Source organism: Scophthalmus maximus, chromosome 12, assembly GCF_022379125.1.
Source record: "Scophthalmus maximus strain ysfricsl-2021 chromosome 12, ASM2237912v1, whole genome shotgun sequence".
NCBI classification, from domain to species: domain Eukaryota; kingdom Metazoa; phylum Chordata; class Actinopteri; order Pleuronectiformes; family Scophthalmidae; genus Scophthalmus; species Scophthalmus maximus.
In genome coordinates, this window is record NC_061526.1 from 22,422,607 (window position 1) to 22,448,531 (window position 25,925).

Genomic DNA, 25,925 nt, shown 5'->3' on the forward strand with positions numbered 1-25,925 from the left:
TTTTTGTTTCTAAGATGACTTTAAATTCAGTTTTTAAACTCACCTGCTGTTTTTCTTTTCTTTCAGCAGGGATAATTATCATCTGGATTCGAACCCCGACCTTTTGTACCTAAGTCGGCGGTGTAACCCGCCTGCTGGATAAACGTTTCGACCAAGAACAGTTTTCCCACAGAATCAGATGTGGCTTTTGTAGGTCCAAGTGGAACTATCTAGTGCTAATATTACTTACATTACTGAATTACATTACTACATATAAATATTATTGGCCATTGAAGAAAAACCAACAAACAGATATTCTCCATTTTTTTCTACCATCCACCAAAAGAAAAAAAAGAACCTCTTCAATGTTTTAATTTAATCTTCAAATCAAATTTTATTATTTTGTTCATAGTCGCAGCATTTTTTGGTCCAGTCAATGTTTTTTCATATCTTTGGGCTTATAAAGTACCTATAAAACTTTGAATGTACTTATTTCAAATATGTTCAGTCATATATATTTTAAATACACAGATTGTAGAGTAGCTTATGTCACTAAACTTGTTCTATATTCTCTTACCAGTTTCTAGCACTGAGGTCACGTTGGCTTTCAGTGGTTTCCTCTGCGACTCCAGTACTTTCATCTTTTAAATGCCTGTTTCCATTGTGAACATATATTTTGGTGTTAAGTCGCTGGCTTCACACACACAATCAAAACATCTGACAAAGGTTTTTGGTCCTAATATCGATGAAATACTTCATGGTAATCACGTTTGAGAACTGAGAAGAGTCCGCTGATGATGATGATGATCACACACAGGTGCTGTACAGAGTCACTTTGTAGCTGATCTCCTCCAGGATGCGGCGGACAGTTTGCTCCAGCTCCACCAGCTCCGCGGCTTTGGCCTCCAGGACGCGCTGGTTGGCCTCGTAGTCGCCTTCCAGCTCTGCGGACACAGAATCGCAGAAGAGAGACGCCGTCACTGGTAAATATAATCTCATCATACACCGTACAGACACTTTCATTTGAGCCATCACACACACATCTGTAGTGTATGTAACACACAAAAATGCCTTTTATATAAATTTATTTCATATACCCATTTGATTGCACACATATTGCTTGATCATTTATGATTTTTTAAAAACTTTTTATGCATCACCGTCCTCCTGCCCTTGTGAAAACAATGATGTCAAAGTCTTCATTTTAATTCTTTGTGCATTTTACATTGGTCTTTATTATTTCTTTTATTTACCTGGACGTACGTCAACGTCTCTGCAAAGTATTTTAAAATTGCACTTGACCAGTTGAAACTTTGATCATTAGGATGAGGATGCATCATTTTTGTCTGCGCTAGGGTTAGAAGTTTTGTGCATATTTTTTCCATCTTATGATTTTATCTGATTTTCCATCACTGTAATAGAATAAATTATAAATACAATAACTGCAATATGAAAATACATTATATTTAATATAGTAAACATGGCTACTGTACCTCCGAGTCTCTGCATCTTGCTGCTGCTCTCCGCGAGCAGGTCTTTGGCCTCCTGCCGCAGCTCGTCCGCCTTCCTCCGCGCCTGCAGCACCGACTCGCCCTTATCCTCCACCAGGTCCTCCACCGCCTCCAGCCTCTCCTTCACCTCCCCGTCAAACTCCTGCACACACACACACACATACACAAACACACACACACACACACACACACACACACACACACACACACACACACACACACACACACACACAGAGAGATAAGCGTTACAGGGATGCCAGCTGCATGTGTCACCTCAAGTAAAATGTCAGATACTAAAAGGTGAAATAGTGAAATAAAGTGTGTGTGTGTGTGTGTGTGAGACCTGTTGGGCCTCCTCCGCCTCCAGTCGGGCCTGGTCCATGATCCAGTCGGCCGTCTCCGCCAGCCGGTTCACCTCCAGGTTGTTCTGTCGCAGCAGGCCGACCTCCCTCTCCAGCTGCAGCAGGCGACCCGTAGTGTTCCCGAGCTTCAGCTCCGACGAGGCCGTCTCCGACTCCACCTGGGAGACACACACACACACACACACACACACACACATTTAACATCAGCTGTCTGTGTTGCCGCCCCTGTGTGTTAATCTCAGGAGGTCTAACTCACGGAGATCAACAGGTCCAGAGTTCCATTCGTGTTGTTCTGGGCCAGCTGGATGGCGCCCATGGCGACGCTCTGAGCGCGCTCACTCTCATCCAGCGCCGCCTTCACCACCTCCGCCCTCTCCTTCATGCTGGACGCCTGCTCACTGATGGACGGACAGAGACAAGGAGAGAACACGTTAACCCTGAGCACGTAGATACACGCTGAATGATTTAAACATTCATGAATCCATATTTATGTGCACGTCGTTACCTGGCGGCCTTGGCCTGATTCAGCAGCGCCTCGGCGGCCCTGATGTCCTCGGCGCTCTGATTCAGGATGGTCTCCACGCTGCTCAGGGTGCCCACCTTCTCCCGGATCTCCCTCGTCAGCTCCTGCAGCTTCTCGGGCGAGGTCGGCATCTCCAGGGCCATCACCTCGTTGGCCACCGTCTCGATCACGGACACGTCCGCCTTCTCGTCTGGATTTCGTCGAACAGAAATGAATGGAATAGATTTACCCTTCTTAACATTTAAAAAAAAATGTATGTCTCTGAATGTCTCACACATGATTTATTCTGTATGTGCCTGCAGAAAGCGTATGGATGTATATGTCATGCGGCAGCGCTCACTGGTGAGGAGGTCACGTATGTCTTTGATGAGGTTGCGCAGTTGCTCGTTGCTCTGCTCCACCCTCTCCTTGCTGCGGTTGGATTTGACCAGCACCTCCATCGCGTTGGCCTTGGCCTCGTTCGCACGCACGTTGGCTTCCCACACCTGAGCGCAGACGACAGAAATCGGTGATTCTGCTCACAGAATACGTACATCCTGACTTCCTCTACAGTCGCCGCACGTTCGCTCACCATCCTGGAGAGCTTGTCCACCTCCTGCATCGCCGCCAGGATCTCCCTGTCCAGGTCCTTAGCGGATTTCACAGCGGTGTGCGAGGTTGCGACGACGCCCTCGCATCCCTCTCCTCCACACCGGGGAGCTCCGTCCTCGCCGACACAACCCAACCCGCCGCAGGGGGAGCCGGCGCAGCCGGCGCCTTCAGCCGCACCGCCGCACGTCTGCAGAGAAAGTGAATTGCAAGCAACATGCAGCATTAGTGAATTTTGTATCATGATATATAATATTTGAGTTGTGCTCTCGTTGGCAGACGCTGGGCTCTCACCTTTTCGCCGAGCGGCGACAGGTCGAATTTGTCCAGCTCGCCGGACAGTTTTTCCAGCTTCTGCGAGTTTTTCTGGTGCCTGCGGTCAAACTCCTTCTGGCCGCCGCTCAGTTTCTCCTCCGTGGCTCTCCGTACCGCAGCGGACTGCTCCGCCGTGTTGCCGGGGTCGCTGACGGAGGCGTTGGCGCGCAGCTCCGCCGTCGCGGACTGCGCGTGCGCTGCCGTGATGGTGTCCATGGCACCTGGCAGCACACAGACAAGGTGCATAAACAGTGTGAAACTATGAGGATGATGCATTTGTTTCCCAAAAAGGTTTAAATAAACACATTGTTTCCATCCTACAGTTCTGACTACTCACCCTGGAGGTTGGCGTTCTTGGCGTCGTACACCTGCTGCCTCAGCTCCTGGACGCTCCGCTCCAGCCGGTTTGCCTCGTTGCTCAGCGCGTCCAGCTTGGCGTCGGTGGAGTTGGCGTCGTTGTGGAAAAGGTCCAAGGTCTCCTCTGTCGTGTTCAGCTTCCCGTGCAGGTAGGACATCAAACCACTGAGGAAACAATGAGACGGTGTCAACTACAGCTCTGTATTTGTGTGTGTACAAATATTGTACTGTACACACACCTGATCTCGTGCATGAGCTCCTGCGTCAGCTCTAGTTGCACCGCCGCCGGGTTGCCCTCGACTATCTCCCTCACGGCCTTGGAGTTTTTCTCCAGGCTGCCGATCAACTCCTTGTACGGCGCCGTCACGCCGCTGGTCAGGATCTCCGTCACCTGCGCCTCCAGGCGCCGGCTCTGATTGGTCAGCTCGCCGACCACGGCGTCCCAGCTGGCGAAGCACTGGTGGCAGCGCTCGCAGTCGGGGAACTCGCCCTGGTAGCCCCTGGCGCATTCGTCGCACCGCGCGCCGGACACACCCTCCACGCACGCGCACTGACCCGTGGCGCTGTGGCACTGCTCGCTGGAGATCCCGCGAGGGTCGCAGTCACACGCTGAGAACGCACACAGAGGAAATAAATGAATCGAATTGAATCTCTTTGAGCTCTGCTTTTGGTCTCCACCGACCCCCTGAGCAAAAGATCAGCTACTCACTAACTTTTTTTTTTTAGGTCGAGAGCTGAAAAACATCAGTGAATGAGTTATGAACACTGAAACATTCTGTACAGCTGAGGAGCACTCTACAGTGGAAGTACAAATTATGAATCTCTTTTTTTCCCCATTGTATTGGGTTTGCTCATACAAATAATAAGACATTTTGGAATTATAATAAACTATAGAAAGTCACAAAAATTAAATTATCTTTCACTTAACTTTTGTCATTTTTTTGTTATGAAGGTTATGTGAGGCCCAGAATACGGTAATTATGTTAGTAATATATATATTTTTTATTTTTCTTTAATCTGACCCTTTAAAAAGTTTTATAAACATCATGTGCCGTGTGATAGTTTTAAAATCTCCCCGGGGAAATAAGTCACTTGACAAAACAACAGTTATTTCAACCTTTCAGCAACTCCGGTAAATAAACGTAGCCATGGCGATGACCGCGACGGTCACGCCGACCCCCGGAGTGCCGCCGTGCCCCCCTCCCCAGAAGAAGAAGAAGAAGATAAGTGAGTCAGACAGAAGGAATGCAGGAGTTTCAGAGGTTTTCCAACATCGGCGCTGCGGCATTTTTTTTGTAGTTGGTGTGAATTACGGAGCAGGAGGTGAAGGGGTTTGGTTTGAAGTTCTGTTTTTGGTCCGGTGAAATATTACACCTGTCTTTGAAAGGCACACTTGGGTCAGAACCCACTGTACATGGTGATTACGGGCTCGTAACTGAGAGGTGCCACATGACAGTCGCATAAATTTGACATCTAAATGTTACCATTAAAACCACCTCTCAGCTGTTCTCAGCAACTTTACGAGGCGTTATTATCAATGCGTTTACACATTACTCCCTCACATTTCCCCGTCAGGTGGCCACAGTGCTCGGATTCCCCATATATTGGTGCATCTGAGCGTATGGGAAGAGAGGCCCAGCTGGTTCACCAGCTTAAAGATGCCTTCGGGGAATACGGCGGGAATAACTTCATGCATTCCTGGGTCGTCCTCCTCCGGGTGTTTGGGAGCATGACGGAAAAAAAACGGGATGCCTGGGAGTCCTGGAGAACATCTGGTTCTCATGATGGCAGGGAAGCAGAGGTCATTCCCACATCCACCTCCCCTTTCTGCCCGTGCCTCCCCCCTCTCCTCGCCCTCCGACTCCCTCTCCCTTTCTCTGATGGCGAGCCAGCTCCCGCGAGCCGCGCTCTTCTGCTCTTCTGCGGATCGACTCTCTGACAATCAAACCCTCTGGGATCAGAGACGCGAACGCCGATTCAGCGCTGTCGGACGGACAATCGATTTATACCGAAGACGCAGAAAATCAAGCTCCACGATTCAACTTAACTCATCCGAGATCTGAGTCGTTCTGAGGGAAAATAAAGACACGAGAGTAAAGTGTGTATCTGCAGGTTTTGGCTTTGGACTTTGAAATGAAACAGAGACCCTGAGATCTACGGCTGTTTGGTTTACACATCCATGTTTCATATCCATATTGGGTGAACAGTGTCGGACTCAGAGGCCACGTTCCCTAGTGTTAGGACTCATTCCTTAAACATACACACGAAGGCAACGGGGGGGGGGCTCGCTGTGTCTTCAACCTGACCTCCGTCCTGCTGTCAGGATGTTTCACATGCTGTGGACAGAAGGAATGTCTGACTTTGGTCTCTTTGGAAATATGTGAATGTGTTGCGAGTTGCAAGTTGTAAAACCAAAAACAATTAGCTCAAAGAAGATAAACTTTTCCGTGGAGCTGTAGAGGCGACTGATAACTGTCTCGGGCATCATCACTGTGAGCAGCACCTTTTTTGAAATGTGGTCATTTGACTGTATATTCATAACTGCAATTACTTAATCGGGGGAACTGTGAAAACTGTCCTCATGTTCTTCGTGGTGTCTTTCCCGATAGCGCCACTTGGTGGCACCAGACCTGAATTTAACAATTCAGATTCAAGCGACTTTAACCTCATTATTTGTTGAGAGAACTAAACATGTATTTTGCTGCATTTTCATATCAAACAAACATTATGGTATTGACAGTAAAACTGAGTGCAGGCTTGTCAAAACCGGTGCTGATGACGGAGACTCTTGTTTTTTTTGTTTTTTGGGCAGCTGGTGACGGTGACCTACCGTGACATTTGACCTCCGGATCGCCCCAGAAGAGCTCCCTGCACTCCTGACACGTCCTGCCGCCGAAACCAGGCCTGCACGAGCACCGTCCCGTGACCTGCGGCAAAACCCCCCCCCCCACAAAAGAACACGAGGTCAACAAAAATATTACAAGATAAAAGTTGTTGTAGAAGATTTTGTTGTCAAAATTATGGATTATGCTGTATGTCTTAAAGCTTTTGCTTTCACCCGCAGACACAATGGACCTCTTCAGTTTGACACAACTAAACTCGCTTCTCTCTGTTATTCCACAGAGTGTTCTGACGTTTCCTTCCCGTGATGGAGAGCAGCCAGGAAACACAGTCACACAAATGTTTGTGAGTGGGTGTACACAATTCTGTTCTTTATGTGCATGTGAGCAAATGGAGGAAGAAGCAGCTGGAGTCCATATATCAAAGAAATCCCACAAACACAGGCCCTTGGTGATTAGAAGGTTTTGGTCACAGTGACTCACTGCTGCAGTCAAGCCGCTGACTGAGAAGTGCTCGGACCATTTCCTCGCCCGCCCGTCCACCGACATTGTGTAGTGAAAACTTTGGCAGCAGCGGCGGTTCACTGAGAGACGAGCAGCGCTGGGATTCACGTTCAGCTATAGATCATAATTCATAAGATGCAGCTGCTGTGGCGGCGCTAATGCAGGACTTGACGCGGATTGATGTCGGACTTGCTGGGCAGTTATGACTATGAAATTAGAGGAAAAAGCACGAGAACCAAATTGTAAATGACCCTTTTTCGCTTGTTTCTCCATTTTCTCATGAAGGAAAATTTCACTTTATTCCATCACATAATGTATAAATCCCTTATTATGTCCACCCACCGTTTACAACTGTAAACGGTGGGTAAAAAATATCTGCTTTTAGTTGTTGTTTTACAGGTTCACTTCTTAACACATTCTTTTCTGTTATCAATCCACGTGGAGACGTATCGTACTGTCCTTCGGAATTTCATCACCCGATATGTCTCTCAGGGTTATTAAATATCCTTCCTCCCAAATTGAAAAATCATCTTTTTAGTTGGATGCGTCACGACTCACCTCATCGCAGGAGGAGCCGAGGGAGTGGACGCGGTCGCAGTCGCAGCGCTGGCAGCCCGTCCCGCCGGCGAGGTTCCACGTGTCGGCGACGCAGCGGTCGCAGTTCTGCCCGACCACGTTGGGCCGGCAGGGACACTGACCGGTGTGCCGGTCGCACTCGCACCCGTCGGGGGACGAACACGCCTCAGGTTCGGTGCCCTCCGAGTAACACATGCACTCTGCGGACAAACAAAAAATACTTGTAATACCCGTGGGTCATGACTGTTGGACGAGTGTCCCGCGCGTTGGGCGGCACTCACTCCTGCAGCTCTGCGCGGCGGCCTCGCCGTAGTAGCCCGGTTTGCACTGCTGGCACGCGTGGCCGTCGGTGTGGTGCAGGCACTTGAGGCAGGCGCCCGTGCGGGCGTCGCAGGACCCCGGGTCGTGCATGTCGATGTTGCTGTTGCACTGGCAGGGCATGCAGCGGCCGCCGGGCACCAGGGGGTTCCCGAAGTAACCGGGGGCGCACTCGTCGCACCTGGCACCTAGAAGGGGAAACCACAGATAAATCAACTACTGATTTTTTCGGATTTGTTTCTTTTTTTAAAATTATATATTTGCCTTTTCTTTTGAGGACATATACGCAGAAACGCACACAACAGGTTAATTACAGGGTCACTGACATGTGGGTTTATAATGTGGTGTGTGTGTGTGTGTGTGTGTGTGTGTGTGTCTGCTGACACAAAAACAAATCTGTGTTTTATCTACCTTTGTAGCCAGCGCTGCACACACACACCAGCTGGTTGGAGTAGGCCAGGAGGTAACAGCTGTCGGCGAACTGGCGTCCGCTGCGCGGGCCGTCGGGGCACATGCAGGGGCGGCAGTGGCCACCCGAACCCAGCTCTGGGTCGCCGTGGTAACCCTCCAGGCACCTGGAAAGTGAAGGGGAAAGGTTGAATAGTATAAAAAAGCCTTTTTAAAAAACCTTTTTGGATTTAGGGGAAAGGCTGTGAACGTGACAGCTTCGACATGGAGCCAAGGATTGAACTGCAAGTCGACCATGGTACCTCTCACAGTGGTGTCCGCCGGTGAAGTCCCTGCAGCCCTGGCACTCGCCGGTCTGCGGGTGGCAGTAGTCGCTGTGGCCGTTGCAGTGGCACGGTCGACACTGCGGGAAGCCCCAGAAGCCCGGCAGGCAGTGGGAGCACTGGCGCCCCGTGGCCCCGGGCACGCACTCGCACTGGCCGGTCGCCTCGTGGCAGAAGGCGCTCTCCGAGCCCCGAGGGTCGCAGTCGCAAGCTGAGGGAGGTGGGAGGAGGGGGGGGGGGTGTCAGATTGGCTTAGAAAAGCATTGAAATGTACGACCGCGCTCGACACTTACGCCTGCAGCCGGCGGGGCCGAACAGGAAGTTGGCGGGGGCGCAGTGGTCGCAGTTCCTGCCGACGACGTTGGGCCGACACTGACACTGGCCTCCGCTGGGCTCGCACACGGCGCTGAGCGAACCCTGGGGGTCGCACTGGCATGCTGGGAAATGAGATGAGGTGGAGAACGTGAAGTTTCAGAAATGACATCCTTCCAAGGTGCCTCCAGAACTACGTGCCCTGTCAGCCTTTCATAAAAACGCGACAACTCGTACCCATGGCGCCGTCGTGCAGCAGAGCGGAGACGCTGAAGATGTAGTCGTGGCAGATGTCCGTCATGGGGCTCTTGACGACGCTCTGGCTGCTCTCCAGACACCGGTAGCGCTGGAACGTGTCCCACGCCCCGTCGCCGTCGACGCCGTGGAACATGTCCATCTCCCGCACCCGGGGAATCAGCACCAACTGTCAAGGGAGGAGGAGCAGGAGGAGGAAGAGGAGGAGGGGGGGAGGGGGGGGGGTCAGGGGGAATGGAAACTATAATGAAACCACAGGATTGAAGCAACAGAGAGACGAAGAGTTTATTTTATTTTCTACGCACGGAGTCGATGAGCGTGTACGGGCTCTGCATGTCGCTGAGCGACGAGTAGAGCGGCAGACTGAGGCGGAGGGTGTAGTTCTGCCCGGTCTCCAAACACACGGGCCTCACCAGCAACACGTGTCTGAAAAACACAAGGGAGATTCAGTGAGTGAGTGAGTGAGTGTGTGTGTGTGTGTGTGTTGACTGAACACGTTGGCGAGTTAGACCGACGTGTCACTGTACCTGGATCCAGGTGGAAGGGAGATGGACTGCTCGTCGCCACTCTGGACGGAGTTGCCGCACAGGCTGGAGTAGTTGGGAGGGTTGAAGACGGGACGCTGCACCCGGATGTTCACCTTCTCCCACTGCTCGGGCAGCTGCCAACACACACACACACACACACACACACACACACACACACAAATTATTACCCATTCTCAAAACTGAAAAACCTAAATTAGATCAAAAAATATTGTGGGAACCTTTTCTAGCATCTGAAACTCAGAGGCTTTCATAAATCTATTAAAACACTTGTAAGACACTGGACTGGACAAAATGATATTTTAAAACCTTGTCTTTTAACCGAGATTAATCAACAGTCTTCATCTTCACTTATCAGAAAGATTGACGACAGAGAAATGTGCTAAATTTGTAAATTTTAAATGTAAATTTTAGGGTATCATTAAACATGCTTATTCTTTTTAAGCTTTTTAAGATTTACTCATTAGAAACAGCCCAATAAATTATATTTCATGTCTGTGAGTGTGAGTGTGAGTGTGTGTGTGTGTGTGTGTGTGTGTGTGTGTGTGTGTGTGTGTGTGTGTGTTACCTGCGGTTCGTAGCGGATGAGGACGTCGTAGTCCATGGAGTCTGGGATGTTGTTGATGTTGAACTCCAGGTAGGCTCCTTCCGGCACGTTGACGAAGCCCATGCCGGTCCACGTGGGACTGCGATCCAGAGGGTAAGGCCTCGGCACCACCGTCACACCCTGTCACACACACACACACACACACACACACACACACACACACACACACAGAGAGAGAGAGGGAGAGGGAGGTGTGATCTTGCATATCTGAGAATTGCACAACTGAACGGGCGACACGTTTAAATAAAAACACATGCTCACGGGTCCGTGCTCGGCGTCCTCGGCCTCGTAGGTGTAGTGATCGAGGGCGACGAAGTAGAAGCCCGACTCGACCTGATCGCAGCGGCGTCCGAACATGTGCTCCCTGCACACGCACTGTCCCGAGTGAGGGTCACAGCTGGAGGGAGAGAGAGAGAGAGAGAGAGAGAGAACCTTTAGGAGATATTACATACATGTACTCATTTAAAAATACTGAAAATGTCTAAACAGCATAGTGATAAAATCGTGGTAGATCCTGGTTTTCTACCAAACTGCTGCGTGTGGCTCCATGAGTGTTTGTTGATGTTGCAACCACCAAGTGTGATTTCATGCTCGCAACCCATAAAAACTGCCCACATGAAAAACTTTTCCCATTAAAGCATCCCGTAAATGTGGCTGATGAAAAGCAGACGCGCCGCCTCGGAAACGTTTCCGTTCTCCCCCCGCCGGCCGGATGTCGCACGGATTCGGGTTTCGGAAGGAAAAAAAAGGAAAAGAAGATTGCATCACGTGCTGTTTATTTGCTCAAACTCACTTATTGTTCAGAGCCCCGCCCTGGTCACAATCACACGCTCTGCAGCCGTCCATGTCGTTGGACAGACCCCAGTGCTGTGGCTGCGGACAAAAGAACAAGGGAACAAACATTTGTGGCTCTGACACACACACACACACACACACACACACACACACACACACACACACACACACAGAGAGAAAAGTTTTCAAAGTCCGGCTGACAGAGGGGTTTTTTTTGTTGGATCCCTACCAGACACTGATCGCAGTTGTGTCCGTCGACGAGGCGTTTGCAGAAGCATTTCCCCGACTCTGGATCGCAGGAGTTTCCTCCCGGCAGAGTGCCCAGCGGGCTACAGGTGCACGCTGCCAAAACACACGCAGGAGAATTAGATTACAAGCACAGTCTGAAGAAGTTTCTTAGAAACTTACAAGTCGTGTATCCCTTCAATTTTACTTCATTTGTAAATCAAGGGTTTTTTTTCCAAATTAAGGTGTTGAATGAGTTTGGGTTTAGTGGGAAAATTAAGGGATCTATCTGCGATTTAAGGGTCTGGTATGTATGGAACTATCCATAAACAAATATTTATTTGCCTTTCAACTTTCACAGAGAGCTGGGGTAAATATAGCAGGGAAAGTTTTTCCGGGAAAAGTTGACAAACATTACAAAACTCTACATGTGACCGGAGATATTTGACAGACAATACCATTGAGAAGCATAATAATAACACGAGGTACAGTATAAATCATTTGCGACTCACGCAGGCAGCCCTGAGGCCCCTCTCCCAGGCCGTGGTGTCCCTGTCTGCAGTGGTCGCAGCGCTCGCCCTCCACCAGGGCTTTGCAGCGACACTGGCCCGAGATCAGCCCGGCGGCCACGTCGGTCCGCGAGTCGCACAGTCCGCCCTCCAGGGACCCGGACGGGTCGCAGTTACACGCTGCGGAGACACGGAAAGGGCGGAGAGAGAAAAGCAAATGTTGGAAACGGGTGAAACGTGTCCTCCGCTAGATCCTGACGATCTGCCCTTTTTATTACAGGAATCGGTTCATCTTGTAACAACACACAGATTCAATAAGTTATCTGTGAGTGAGAAAGGGCAAGATGGCGAACGGCAAAGAGATGCTGCAGCGGGCGTGTAATTAAAAAGACGAGCCTTGTGAAGAGGAAAGAAGAAGGGGCGGTGCACCCAGTACTTAGTGAGTAACTGCAGTCATGTTGGGACAACGGCTACTCTCTGCTTCTCACTTCAAAGACTCCAGATGGTGCATGTCTGAGGGAGAAGCGCAGACAGAACACGTCCAACATGCTTCTTTAACTGAGTGTGTAATGAGTAGAGAGGAGGAGGAGGAGGAGGAGGAGGAGGAGGAGGAGCAGTGAGACGGTCAGGGGGGGTTTACGAGGAGGCGACGTACGTTCGCAGACGCTGGGGTCCCGCAGGTCTCGGTCGGGGTGCTGGAAGAAGAACGGCGCGCACTGCTCGCACTGTCGGCCCACCGTGTTGTGTTGACAGTCGTCGCACACGCCGCCGCTCATGTTGCCCGTCGTCACGTACACGGCCAGGTCGAAGTGGCACGAGGCCGAGTGCTGGTTACACTCGCACCCTGAGGAGGGAAGGACACAAAGAGATTTAATTGACTTTACTCTTATGAACAACACTTTAAGTGTATTTTTCATGCTCTTATGAGTCTTTATATTTCATCCCACTGCAGCCATTGTTCTCATTATAGGCCGATCAGCCAGTTATGTTCATATTTAATGATTTTTTGTATGAAATGAGTGAAAATTGTGTCTTCAAATATCATATAAATAAACAGTAGTTTTACCATGATATTTGACTGAGAAAAGCTTGGACAAGGAAATGTTTGGCACTTGATCAACAACTAAATCACTGCTATATAAATTAAAATGTATGAAACTAGAGCCATGAAACAATTACCTTGTAGTTTGTTTAGCTGGAAACTGTAATAAAATATATTATTATATTATAAGGCCAGACTGTTTCTAGTCTGAATGCTAAGCTAAGGTAATTGGCTGTATGTGCATTCTTCATACACAGACATGTGAGTAGTTGTATCAATCCTCTCGTGTACCACTCGTTTGTCAAACTTTTAAGTTAGAACAGAAGATTGATTCGTGTTTGTCGTCTTACTCTTGCAGGCGTGGGTGTTTCGTCCCTCCGCCGGTCTCCAGGGCAAGTCGTGGTAAAAGTCTTGGCAGCGCTCGCAGTTCAACCCCACGGTGTTGTGGTTACACACACAGCGACCGTGGACCTGTACATGAAATTAAATATTTCATATTTCATGTCTTTCTTGAATCATGTGAGCCCGTGAGCGTGTGTGTGTTTGTCGTACCATGCCCTCGGTTCCCGTCGGGGCGCCGTCCATCGGGGCGCACTCGGAGGCGTGGCCGTAGCAGAAGCAGTTGCCGCGGACGACCATGTCGTAGAGGGCGTAGTAGTACTTCTCCGTCACCTCGTCGCGGGAGTCCAGCAGGTTGTCGCCCAGCGTGTGGAGCCTGATGAAGTTCACGCGGAGGTCGGTGATCTTCAGCATGTCTGCTCGCACACGCACACGCACACACACACACACACACACACACATACACACACACACATACATACACACGCACACATACATACACACGCACACACGCACAGGAAGTTGGGGAAAGGTGGAAAGAAGAAGGTGAGATATTTTGTCTTTTATTTTCCCACTGCTGTTCCTCACACACCCACAGCATTCACCACGTGTGTGTGTGTGTGTGTGTGTGTGTGTGTGTGTGTGTGTGTGTGTGTGTGTGTGTGCCCTGGTCTGGTCGTAGGTGAGCGCACAAAGGCCGAGTCGCTTCCACATGTGAAATTCTTTCCAGTGCTTTTTCCCGTCTGACCTCTGACCTCTGCCTGTTACCTGGACTACAGACGACTAACACTTACTGGAAATCATATTTGCGTTTGACTGTATTCCTGCACGTCACTGACAGATAAATGTGCCTCATGACTATCTCTGCCATTTCACAAAGCTGTGAACTTCCGCTCGATATGATAAAAACCTTCAATCTTTTTTTTTTTATGGTAACTCAGGAGCGACTCACTCTGTATCCTCAGGCTGTAGGGGTCCTTGATCGGGTAGGCGGGGTCCAGCACCCGGAATATCACCTAAAATATACAATCAGGTAAACGTTTGTATTTGTATGAATCAGAGATTGACATCCTAAATCTTACCATGAGAAAAAAAATGGGTAATGTAATAATTACATAAGGGAAAAACAGACCTCTCCCTCGGTGGAAGGTTCGAAGTCCGAGTAGTGGGAGTCGCAGATGATGTCGTCCACTTTGACCATGGGCCCGGTGGACACGCCCGGGAACGAGGACTCGCAGTTGAAGGCGAAGTAACGGTAAACCTGCCACGTCTTCCCGAAGTCCACCGAGCGCTCGATCACCATGGCAGCCGGACGGAACGTCTGTGAACGGAGAAATGTTCCAATTTTTCATTGAATCAAAGTTGTGAGAACATTTTTAAATTTGGGTAAACTAACTGTCTCAGCAATTCATCCAGTAGATTCTCAAAGTATGAGAGGGTGACAACTAATCTGCATCTTCTCTTACTCTTATTATATCTAACTTACACGTCGCCTGAAAATCCAAATATTTTTGAACGTGATTTTCAAACCAAATTTTCTATGTATGTTGCAAGTTCAATTAAACTTTTTCCATTTATAAAAGGGCGACGATAAAAACCTTGTCACGCGATGATGATTTGTAGTTTGGATACAGTGAAACAACTTGAATATAAACTACAGTACAGACATCACTGTATAGGTGGTGGGTGTTAAAGGTGTTGATCTTTCCTATCACCTAACTGAAAACAGGATGTGCGTCGCACGCGCGTGTGCGTGTGTGTTGCGTCAACTATGTCAATGAATCCAGCTGTGCAACATCACGTCCAACCACGTGACAGTAAATCTGGCTTTTATACTACACAGCCCTCTCGTTCCCACCGCTCTCCAGAGATCGGAACGGATTCCCACATTCCTCCGCCGCAGCTGCTCGACGCTGTTTATCTCCGTGTCGTGGGTACGAGAGTATCTGTACGGTGTGTGTGTGTGCGTGTGTGTGTGTGTGTGTGTGTGTGTGTGTGTGAGAGCACGAGCACCTTGAAGGTCATGATAAGATGTGTGAAGTGAAACTCGGCCTCCAGGTCCAGCTGGATGGTCACGTTCTCCACGCCTGCAGGTGAAGGGAGACGCACAGGAAATGACCTATTAAAGGCAAAATATCTCGCATTCCGATCATACGTGTTCAAGGATTTTAAAAAATGTAAGCAGACCTCGAATGGGCTTTTCTCACATACTTTAACATATGATCAACATTTACAGGCTCTTTCTTTTCTTTTTCTAGGCAAAGTCATCTGGTTTTCTGGCTACGCCCGGATACAAATACAAATCCTCGCGGATTTGAATGTAAATCAGATGAAACCATTTATAACTTTTGAAATATCTCAGCTATAAGACATCACTAATGTGTTAATTGATTGCCAAGTGATCAACTGAATGAAAACGTCACAAAGAATCGGGAGCGGCGTCACAGTTTGGGCGTATACTTAAACTTACCAACCATGTGAATGTAATTCATTAGCCATATTTAGCGATTATGGTTTTTCAGGAATTATGCTCCGTCGTTTGGTCCGGACTGACATACCTGCTACACATGAGATTTTGTACAGATATTCATGTTCCCAAGAGGATGAATCATAGCCAGGATGAAGTTAAACGAACATCCAGAGCCATTATCGATTAATATTATTTAATGTTAATAATTTAAGTTTAACCGAATGTTATACTTTCGCTGAACATCAGCTGTGCCCCCATTTTGAATAGCTAATAATGAAACACGCCGTACGGTACAGTAGCTATAGACTAAGTTTGAGCTGAACGGCAGCTGGTGAAAGAAGCTCTGAGGCCATGATACTGTGGGACTGGGGGGGGGAGAGGAAATCCCGAGCAGGGCTATTGTGCATCTGCAGCTTCCTGCTGTTTGGCTTCCATCTGCGGAGCTGGCCCGCCGTCGCCGCTGCCGCCGCTCCCCTCCATGACTCACACCTCTGACAGATTCCCACCGCTCCGAGGGAACAGCGTGTGCATGTGCAGCCCGAACGTGGGTGCAACAGTTAGTCGCAGTCCGCGTATATGAAATATCAGGATTTGCCGCTGGAGAAGTCAGAACGACCCCCGAACTAAACACATGCTGTATTTATCTAAACGGGTCATGGCTGCAGTGTGTGTGTGTGATATACATCCGTTTTACTGAGGAGAGGAACATCGCTTAAGTGCCTGGAAATGTTCCCGCGTTAGAAACAGGCTATTGGTGTTTAATGGAGCGTTGGCTCAGGCGAAACGAGGGCAGGGGACTTTAGTGTCTGTTCTCACATCAGAGTTCTTTTTCGGTTTCTGCACAAAAAGACTCTGGAAAAGTTTCCTTGAAAACATTAAATGGACTGAAATTGAAAGATATTTCTGGGCAAAAAAATTGTCTTAGCACTCAGTTGTGACTTTTTTGCAAATCTATTTGCCTATTAATTTGAGGTGACATCAAGATAATCTATGTTGACATTAAACGGCAATTAAAGCTGATCGACCTTTATATGCAGATGCATAGTGTTTGAATATAATATACTTCTTATTTTAATTATTGCTTGCATAGCCACACGTATTTAATGCTCGAGAAATCTTACAACCGAGCTTCAGTGACTTTGAATAAACGTGGTTTTTAGCACGAGCATCTTTTCAATGATTCCGTGCAAAGAACACTGTGACACTTTGTCTCGACAGATCTACAGAATAGGATATAAGCGTATAAAGCTGTTTAACGTGGCAGCCCCCCTTTGTTCAGATATGTTCCAGTGACTCCCACACGGGGAGAGTTGTCTTGTTTCATAGTCGTCCTGGAGGATTTCATTTTCATGACACACACCTGGAGTCGTGGTAGATTTACTGCTCGCGTTACGAGATGTTAGATAACCGGCGCGAGTAAATCCAGTGATTACGGAACCTCATTCTTACTGAGATCCTTTACCATTTCAAAATAACGGCTTCTCATTCCCGCCGCGTCCTCTCAACCTCTGGGCCTCATTACACACTTCCTATTCCCCCACTTTAAAGACCCCGTGTGTGTGTTCAGGTGATGACACACATCTGTTTTTATTATCCGCACAGCTGTTCACCGCAGCACACCTGTAAAGCCCCGCCTCCCGGGGCCTGCCGCGATCGGCTGCGAGCGAGAGCCTCTGTGATCTGCCCGTCTTGTCATTACAGAGTTCCCATGGGAACGGCCTCGGCGAGAGCTCACACGCAATTCCCCTCCGCTGTCATTTCAAAACCAGGAGTGAGCAGCAATCCGGTCCCTTTAATCCAACACACTCTTTTCCTGTTTCTCAGACATGACATTTGTGTGTGTGTGTGTGTGTGTGTGTGTGTGTGTGTGTGTGTGTCTCACCGTTCTCCGACTGCCACCAGGTTTTGAGGCGGTTGTGGGCGAAGGTGGTGACCACGTTCTCGACCGTGTGGCTGACCTGGTTGGCGTCGTCGTCGTACATCTCGTTGGAGTCGCACACGAAACATTTCTTCTCCTCCTGCATGAAAACAAAAAGGGGTCGGATGGTGTTAAAGGGTCAGTCCGCCATAACTCAGGAAAAGTGTGGCAGATGCCAAGACCTTCGTCTTGACTGCATCTATGTACCCAACTAGCAAAATGTTTCCATGATCAATTACACAGATAAGATAATTTTTTTCACTTAAAACAGGAGAAGCTGCATGAACCATCATCTAAGAAGATGGAACTAGTGTTTTTATTGTGATTTGAATAATCGAGAGAAACATCATTATCAGTTATAAAATAGTTGCCGATTGATTTTCTGTTGATCCACTAATCAATTTCAAGTTTCTATTTGTATTAGTGGGATGTATTCTAACGCATAAAATGATATTTTAAAGTGTCTCACTTCTCAGTCTCATCAGTGCAAATCACCTCCACGTCCATCAGACCCATCAACAGATGGATGGGCTCATAAGAGTCCAGATCCACATCACAATAATCTCTGGGTCTTTAGCTCGATTTGTTTTCTCGAAATCTCGCGTAAAGCACTGAAACCACAGAGGGCGGCGGCTGTTGTTGCTGCAGATTTATGCCCATCCTTTAGGAGTTACATCACACATGAGTTCACTGTCAGTTTGAGCTGTCCGCTTACTTTTGGCCACGCAGCTGTCGGTCATTGGGTGAAAAAAAGGAAGAAAGAAAAGAAACAACAGATGTGTGGGAACTTCATTCAACTTAATGATGTACAGTATATATCATGTTGCCGTTGTGTATCTGCACTGTGTCTGTGTAATGACGTCTTCACTGCCTCTGCTGCACGCCAGCTGTTCTCTGGTTCACACACACACACACACACACACACACACACACACTCATCTTCTCAGCGTGCGAATAAACAAAAGTCGAGTTTCTCAATTCCACCGAAAACCTCCGGCCAACTATGTCTGTGTTGAAATGTGAGCGGGGCCCGGATGAGTGGCTCCACTTAGCAGTGGGGGGGGGGAGAGAAAAGAGGAAAAGAATCCCCCCCCCCCCCCCCCCCCCCCCCCATACCTCCTCCTCGCCCCCGGTTCACAGGCACAACAGGGCCGGGATTGTGAGCCGCACAGTGCTTTTATTGTGGAGGGGGAATGTCTGCACTCCCACTCGAGATACTGTACGTGTGCGGGCTCCCACAGACACAGACACAATGCAGTCTGAATACTACTTAATCTCAGGGTTCATCGCTGCATGAATCATACGCAGCCTCGTTCCCTTCGCCCCCGAACCCTTGTCTCATGCAAGAATTCATAAGCGATAAGTCACTGTCGTAAAAAACGCCATCTTGAAGGCCGTCCGTGCCGCCGCCGCTGCATTCTACATCACTTGATGAACGATATTCCGCGTTCGAAACGAGAACCGACCCACTTTTCTGTTATCGGCACAGACTTTTCATGCACCAAGTTTAATTTAATTCAATTACTCGATTTGTTTCTCGTGATTTTTTATGATGATAGATAAAGTTGCAGAAATTATGCCGTTGGCAGTAAATATCTTTTTTGTTGAGGACAGTTACACTGTGAGTTATTGAATTATTAACAGGCCTCTTTTGTTCAACTGTATTTTAATGTACAGAATCTTACAGACCTTATATGATGTTTAAACATAAGGCTGGGATAAATAAGAGCTGGATACTGCATATATAAGTCATACTGTTCCGTTATTCCCTTTATACTGTACATTAAGGGTTTCTGAGCAGTAATCGATTGGTTGAATAATTAGTCAATCAAAAGAAAAGCTTTTTTTTATGTTTCTGTCGAAACATTTGTCAGTTCCACCTCCAAATGACACGATTTGTCACTTTTTTCATTCTTTTGTTTCAATAAACTAAATAACTTCTACTTTTAGGACATGGTTATGTTAATGTTTCACTATTTCCTGATGTTTTACAGATCAAAATCCTAATCCATGTGTCAAAAAAAAGCCATATTATACATGGCACCTATTTCCCAGAGTGCCACATGTAAAATACATTGGTCTCATCAATAAAAAAGTGATCAGTTCAGATGCAGAACATTGATTATTGGTGTTGGTGGACTAACTTCCTGGGGGCCCATAATGAAGTGTCCTTATTCCCCAGCCACACAGAAATTGACATAATTGAAAATGACAAAAGTTTTTAGTGTTGCTTGAACAATCAATGGATTATCAAAGAAAAACAACTGATAATTGTTGGTGGCAGCCAATCGCAAGGCCTCAGGAGTTTCTAATCCTCCCAACTGGCACAGCTCATCCGGCTGGAACCAACTTTGCTGGAATCTTAAAAGGTGTTTCTCCAGTTCCAGGTTCTCAGCAGTATCCACCTCACCATCTCTTACCTCCAGATGTCCCACGATGCAGAAGCGCTCGGGCCGCTCCAGGCCGCAGGTGGAGGAGGCAGTGAGCCTGTGCGCACGGCCGATGAGCAGGTCCCCTGTGGCCGGGTAGCAGCTGCCCTCGGTGCAGACATCCGCAAACTCCGGCATCAGCAGGCCGCCGACGGGACACCACAGGGCTGTGTGGGGGATGAGGAGGAGGAGGAGGAGGAGGAGGAGGACGAGGAGGAGGAGGACAACAGCAAAGTCTTTTTACATGATTGTTTTTCAAAGATGCTCCTCTTGGTTTCTATTATTAAAGCCAGAAGCAGAGCAGACTTGCGGTCAGACCCATTTGAATCAAAATCACATGGGTTCCCTCTGGAAATAGAAGAATTTTGGTTGTAAGATTTCTGTTATGAAGCTCTCAAACACTCCCTGCAGCAGCTTCCCCGTCTCTTTCCTTCAGATAAGATAAGATAAACCTCTGTTGGTCCCACAATGGGGAATTTGGGGCGTTACAGCAGCAAAGTGGAAAAAAAAATAAAAATAATAATAACATTAAATAAAAAAAGGTATATAAATGCTATATACTATATACATTAGTGGAACAGTTACATTTTGTTGCTGATGGTTTGCACATGGATCATCATCCTACATGTGTGTTGATGCCGAGGATGGAGGTTCCACCCAGGCGAGCTGACAGACCGTCAACAAGTTCTTCATGTAAACAGAGAAGAAGAAAAAACTTCCAACTCACCCAAAGTTGTTGTGATGTGGATGAGGGTGATGAGCGACATCGTCTCCAGCAGCGGAGCGCGGACGCTCGACGGAGATGTGGACGCGTCCTGCAGCACGGGACAGCGTGTGTGTGTGTGTGTTGATGTGTGTGCGAGTGAAGTCGGTGTGTGAAGTGTGGAGTAAGAAGGCAGAGGGAGTTTTTCCTGGTGGAAAACTTCGCATCCCACCAACTAACCAACTCCACCCCACCACTGTCAGCAGCGCGCCACGGCTCGCTCTGGGAAACAAGCGCACCCTCTGCTGGACACACATGGTATCTATCTATCTATCTATCTATCTATCCATCTATCTATCTATCTATATATATATATTTCTATATTTCTATCTATATATCTATCTATCTATTGTTCTATCGTTCTATATATCTACATATCTATCTATCCATCTATCTATCTATCTATCTATCTATATATATATCCATCTACGTATCTATCTATCTATATATCTTTCTATTTATATATATCTATATACCTTTTTTATATATATGTGTAATATATATATATAGTACATATCCATCTATATATCTTTCTATCTATTTATCTATCTATCTATTGTTCTATCGTTCTATATATCTACATATCTATCTATCCATATATCCATCTATCTATTTATCCATCTATCTATCTTGTCACACTAAATTATTATTTTGTTCTCTATCATATTTCAACTAATACTGTATAAACATTATTCATGATCAGTTAATGATGTGGTTGTATTCCTGTAGTTCTAACCTTTGTTAGATCAACAATTAGAACAACAGGAACAATCACCTTTCTACCAATAACATGTCAGTAAAGTTCAAATAAATATATATATATATATATATATATGTGTGATTTTTTTCATTTTTGATCACATTTAATTATTTTTATAAATATAAGTTAATAAAATCCTGCAGACCATGCAGGATTATGCTAATACTAATTATTATAATTATAGCTATAATAAAGAATCAATGATAATTATGCCAATAGGTTTTATTTTTAAAAAGGTTTACGTAAAAGATCGTTTTGCGAGGCGGAACTTTCAACGTTTAGGCTCCGGCGGAACGACGGACTTGTCTCTCAGACGGACCCGGAAGCAGCGTGAGGTTACCGAAGAGTCGCTCTGGAGAAGTGTCGCACCTGGTGAGTTTCTATCCCATTCAACTCCTTTGACCTTGATTTCAAGACACTTTCCCTCCACAAACACGTTGTCTTCTCTCCTCCGCTCAGCTTCCGCAGCCTGAACAACAAAATCACGTCAATAAAAAACGTTAATTTGAAAGGATTTAATTCTCGTCCGCCTCCAATGGCGGGAGTCTCCTCGAGCCTCGTTGCTGCGGTGACATTATAGAGACGCTTTGACGTTGAAAAGTCTTCATGTTTTATTATTTATTAGTTTACCTGAAACAAAACGAATCTCACCAAACTCCGTTTTGAAATCTGCACATTTGCTGCTTCCTGGCAGAAGATAATTCACATAAAGCAATAATAACTATTAGAGCCCGTTAAAACCACTACACTGCAAAAAATATTCATCTGAGCCCTTTCATTTTTGTGATTCAGAATTATTCAGAAACCCTTTCCAGAACTGTTGTTTTGTCCAAAAACTCAAAAACACTGAGATGACTGTGGTTTCTGACAAATACAAAGTTCTCTCATCTGAGAAATAGTTGAGTTTCATTAGAATAGCTGAGTTTCATCACGACCCTCAAATATAAAAAAAAAATGGGGCGGAAACTGTTAGAATCACTCTGAAGTATTTATCCAGTGTCATTAAACTGCCTCTTTGTTTCTTTTGTCCACATCCATTCCCTGAAGTTTGTCTGACTGTCGCTTCCCTCAGAGCCCCAGAGATGTTGAGAAGTGCCTCCGCTCAGGTGAGGAAGAAAAAACTATTCATACTGGACCAGATTTATCCTTCTGCATGTGTTTTATTCTCATTTCATTACACTTGTATTAAGACAATGCTGAGCACTGCTGTGGGTTTATTAATATTTTGTTCTCTCAGGCTGACAGGTGCGACCTTTTATGCATAATCTGTCAAAAGACATTCGAACTTTTCTCTTCATGCAGTGACTCTCTTGGTTTCTCCTCCAGATCTTCAGACAGGCGGTGAGATGCAGCAGCACCGACGCCAGCCTCATCCTGGAGAGATGTGAGTAAAGATGTTCTCTATTATATTATATAAACATGTATTAAACATATTAAAAGGGGGTGAATATTGAATATGTGTAACATGGTTAAGCTCAATGTGCATGTGTCTGTCTTGCAGCAATAAACCGCGTGCAGCTGTTGGGTCGTGTCGGCCAAGAGCCGGTCATGAGACAAGTGGACGGTCGTAACCCTGTTACCATCTTCTCCATGGCGACCAACGAGATGTGGCGCTCCGGAGAGGGAGAGATGACGTCCACAGGTGAGATGTCACGACACGATCATATAGAGACATAGTTGTTTAAGTGAGGAGATATTATTTATATACCACCCTATTAAAAATATTCAAGAATCCACATAATGGTCTCGAGGAGCAGCTGCTGTCTTTGGTACAGTCTGTTTTAAAGATTGAGAATTTGAATGCTAACTAGTGTCTGATTATTGTATTTAGGTTGTTTGAACCGACCAAATTTTAAACAACATTATATTATTGTTTTGTCAAATCTCTCTGGATGGAAAAACCTCTGACGCAACATTTAGGACCGTTATGGGAAAGGCTCCGCTGCACAGTGCCACACGCACACACACACGCACACACACACACACACACACACACACACACACACACACACACACACACACACACACACACACACACACACGTTGCATTTACCAACTGACATCCCAGAGTAATGGTCTCCGACTCATTTTGTCTCGTAGATGTGATCAGCGAGTCAAAATTTCCCTGACATTCTTCCCCTGACTTTTTTTCTTTTCTTGTGACATTATGTATTTCCTGAAGGACAGAATCTCTATGGATCCATATATATTAATAGTTGTGGAGCAGGTATTAAGATGAGGATGATAATAAATGATAATTATCGTGATATTAGCAGTAATAAATATTGCATTGTTGCATTTCTCTGTTAAAATGGTAGAATTATAACTCATGTTGCAGGTGTTGTTTTCTGCCACCGGGGGTCGCTGTTACCCTCTGAACTGTTTCAGTGAAAGTGAACATACAATTAAAAAAATACAGTTGCTGCTCTTATGTCCAATAAGACGGTTCATTTGTTACAGATACAATATGCACTCAGATGTCAGTTTATTAGATTAACTAAATAAATTCAGATTTTTGACACATTTCAGACGTTAATGTTTACAGTAATGTCTGGTGTTCATCATAATGTCCCTCTTGTGCCGTATTAATAACCTGCGGGTTTTTGTATCTAGAAACTGATTTTATATTTTGCTGCTGTTTCCTGACTACAGGTGACATCAGTCAGAAGACGACGTGGCACCGAGTGTCCGTGTTCAAGCCTGGTCTGAGAGACGTGGCCTACCAGCACGTGAAGAAAGGGTGCGGACTAAATCTGAAATCTAGGGAGACCACAAATGTTTTACAATCTTAGCTTTACAAATGTCACATTGCCACTGAAACGCAGTACAAGAATCTTCGTGTCTTGACTTTTTCAGGTCCAGGCTCCTGGTCGAGGGGAAACTGGACTACGGAGAGTACGTGGACAAGAACCAGGTCCGACGTCAGGCCACCACCATCATCGCAGGTCAGATTACACTCACATCAATACATACACAAATAATCTCTATCAGGAGCAAAAAATAAACAAACGCTTTTCTCCCTTCTGTGTTTCCAGACAACATCATCTTCCTGAGCGACAACATGCGAGACAGAAGCTGAGGAACTTTCCCTCCGACAACGAGACAAACATCGTTTTCTTTTTGTACAAAAATAAGACTTGAGGACCTGAATGCAGCCGAGTAGAGGAACTGATTGAGCCACCACAGGGGAGGGGGCCAGGATAGGCTGCGACACTGTGATCGTCGTTTGACTGTTGCGCCTTCTGCTGGTGGAGAAAGACAACTTGGATGCAGAAAAAGTCCACTTGTATTGAGTCAATATATATATTTCCTCTTATTGTTTCAGATTTTTACTGTGCTACATGTACATACGCGCTAAACACACACTTACTGCCCCTGTGATAATGTTGAGGGAGTCTGAGGGATGAAAAATACATGTACAATGTTTAAATCACGAGGTTGAGGTTTTGAAAAGTTGTAGCTCCGTTAAGAGAAACTCTCTCTCAGTGTTGAAGATCATAGACAAAGTTAATGTGTTTTATTGATTATTGATTATGATTTTGCAGTTTCATTTCAGCTGTTACCCGTCTCATCATCGTCGTCCTGAGAGAATACAGTATGAAGCCAGTCAGTATGAAACTCCTCTATAAAAAAACACACCAGATTAAACCTCCAGTGCTGCGTTCGACTCAGTTTGCATGTTTCACATCACCACAGACAAATCACAACAATAAGATAACGTCGACCTCTTTGTCACGTCACAACAGGTTCGGCCCTTTTGACCTCGGAATACTGATGAAACAGCTTTGATGGGAAAAATATCAGATTTTAGAAACTAAATTTACATTCTGAATGTTTTCGGGTCCTGTTGTGACTCATGTCGAGAACAGATGTCAGCTGCTCTTCCCCTCATGCAAAGTTCTCATGATAAACGGTTCAGCTGGAGAGAAAAGTGTTGATCACCAAAACAAGAGAAACACAAGACTAATTTGGTGGAAGCACCTTTAATCAAATTTCTTGTTTTCACCTGTTTTTTACCTGAATTGTGCAAAACTGCACATTATCAGAATCAGCTTTATTGGCCAGGTTTGCGTAAACAAATTATTATTGTAAAGACGTGACAGTTTGGTTATTTTTATCGGTTTCATTTATTATTGTTTTTCGGTCTGGTCAGTTGTCAGTTATCAGTCTGTTGAATCTGTTTTTCATTTCCCTCCAGGAAACCAGCTGCTTATTTTCAGTTCTACAGCTACTGCATTTTTCTATAATAGTTTCTAATAGAGACATTTTTTTCTCTCAAGAGTATTTCTGTCTTCACACTTGTTTGTGCACACAATTTGATTTAAGAGATGATTACACTTAAAATAAAAGAA

The 25,925-nt window shown here is 46.3% G+C and overlaps 2 protein-coding genes across 3 annotated transcripts; one reads left to right on the forward strand and one right to left on the reverse strand.

Moving 5' to 3' along the window:
• Window positions 1–340: 340 nt before the first annotated feature.
• Window positions 341–20,976, reverse strand: lamb1b (laminin, beta 1b). The gene is made up of 33 exons (XM_035610822.2): window positions 20,778–20,976; window positions 20,042–20,217; window positions 17,586–17,721; window positions 15,247–15,320; window positions 14,366–14,554; window positions 14,186–14,249; window positions 13,447–13,649; window positions 13,245–13,365; window positions 12,508–12,696; window positions 11,856–12,032; window positions 11,348–11,460; window positions 11,117–11,196; window positions 10,585–10,720; window positions 10,285–10,443; window positions 9,699–9,832; window positions 9,477–9,597; window positions 9,154–9,340; window positions 8,898–9,041; window positions 8,584–8,815; window positions 8,285–8,448; window positions 7,837–8,061; window positions 7,538–7,755; window positions 6,466–6,562; window positions 3,875–4,244; window positions 3,616–3,800; window positions 3,258–3,499; window positions 2,947–3,153; window positions 2,716–2,860; window positions 2,358–2,565; window positions 2,109–2,250; window positions 1,834–2,010; window positions 1,473–1,632; window positions 341–923 (listed from the first exon to the last, which is right to left on the reverse strand). The coding sequence occupies exons 1-33, from the start codon at window positions 20,815–20,817 to the stop codon at window positions 787–789; spliced, it is 5,352 nt and encodes a 1,783-aa protein (XP_035466715.2). The 5' UTR covers window positions 20,818–20,976; the 3' UTR covers window positions 341–786.
• Window positions 20,977–21,823: 847 nt separating this feature from the next.
• On the forward strand, window positions 21,824–25,240 carry ssbp1 (single-stranded DNA binding protein 1). 2 transcript variants are annotated; one of them, XM_035610847.2, is made up of 7 exons: window positions 21,824–21,945; window positions 22,621–22,679; window positions 22,900–22,957; window positions 23,075–23,215; window positions 24,226–24,313; window positions 24,430–24,518; window positions 24,609–25,240. In XM_035610847.2, the coding sequence occupies exons 2-7, from the start codon at window positions 22,656–22,658 to the stop codon at window positions 24,650–24,652; spliced, it is 444 nt and encodes a 147-aa protein (XP_035466740.2). In that variant the 5' UTR covers window positions 21,824–21,945; window positions 22,621–22,655; the 3' UTR covers window positions 24,653–25,240. The 2 variants fall into 2 exon arrangements, with proteins under 2 accessions (XP_035466740.2, XP_035466747.1); XM_035610854.2 differs by having other exon boundaries at window positions 21,887–21,945; window positions 22,601–22,679.
• The last annotated feature ends 685 nt before the right edge of the window (window positions 25,241–25,925 follow it).

Bases quoted from the DNA above. Each gene is read 5' to 3' on its own strand.
- lamb1b (XM_035610822.2), bottom strand. From the start codon at position 20,817: ATGTCGCTCATCACCCTCATCCACATCACAACAACTTTGG. The intron at 14,555-15,246 runs GTGCTCGTGCTC...CTCCGTTCACAG, and splicing joins ATCTTATCATGACCTTCAAG to ACGTTCCGTCCGGCTGCCAT. The intron at 12,033-12,507 runs GTACGTCGCCTC...GTGTCTCCGCAG, and splicing joins GGACCCCAGCGTCTGCGAAC to CGTGTAACTGCGACCCGTCC.
- ssbp1 (XM_035610847.2), top strand. From the start codon at position 22,656: ATGTTGAGAAGTGCCTCCGCTCAG. The intron at 22,958-23,074 runs GTGAGTAAAGAT...TCTGTCTTGCAG, and splicing joins CAGCCTCATCCTGGAGAGAT to CAATAAACCGCGTGCAGCTG. The intron at 23,216-24,225 runs GTGAGATGTCAC...TCCTGACTACAG, and splicing joins GGGAGAGATGACGTCCACAG to GTGACATCAGTCAGAAGACG.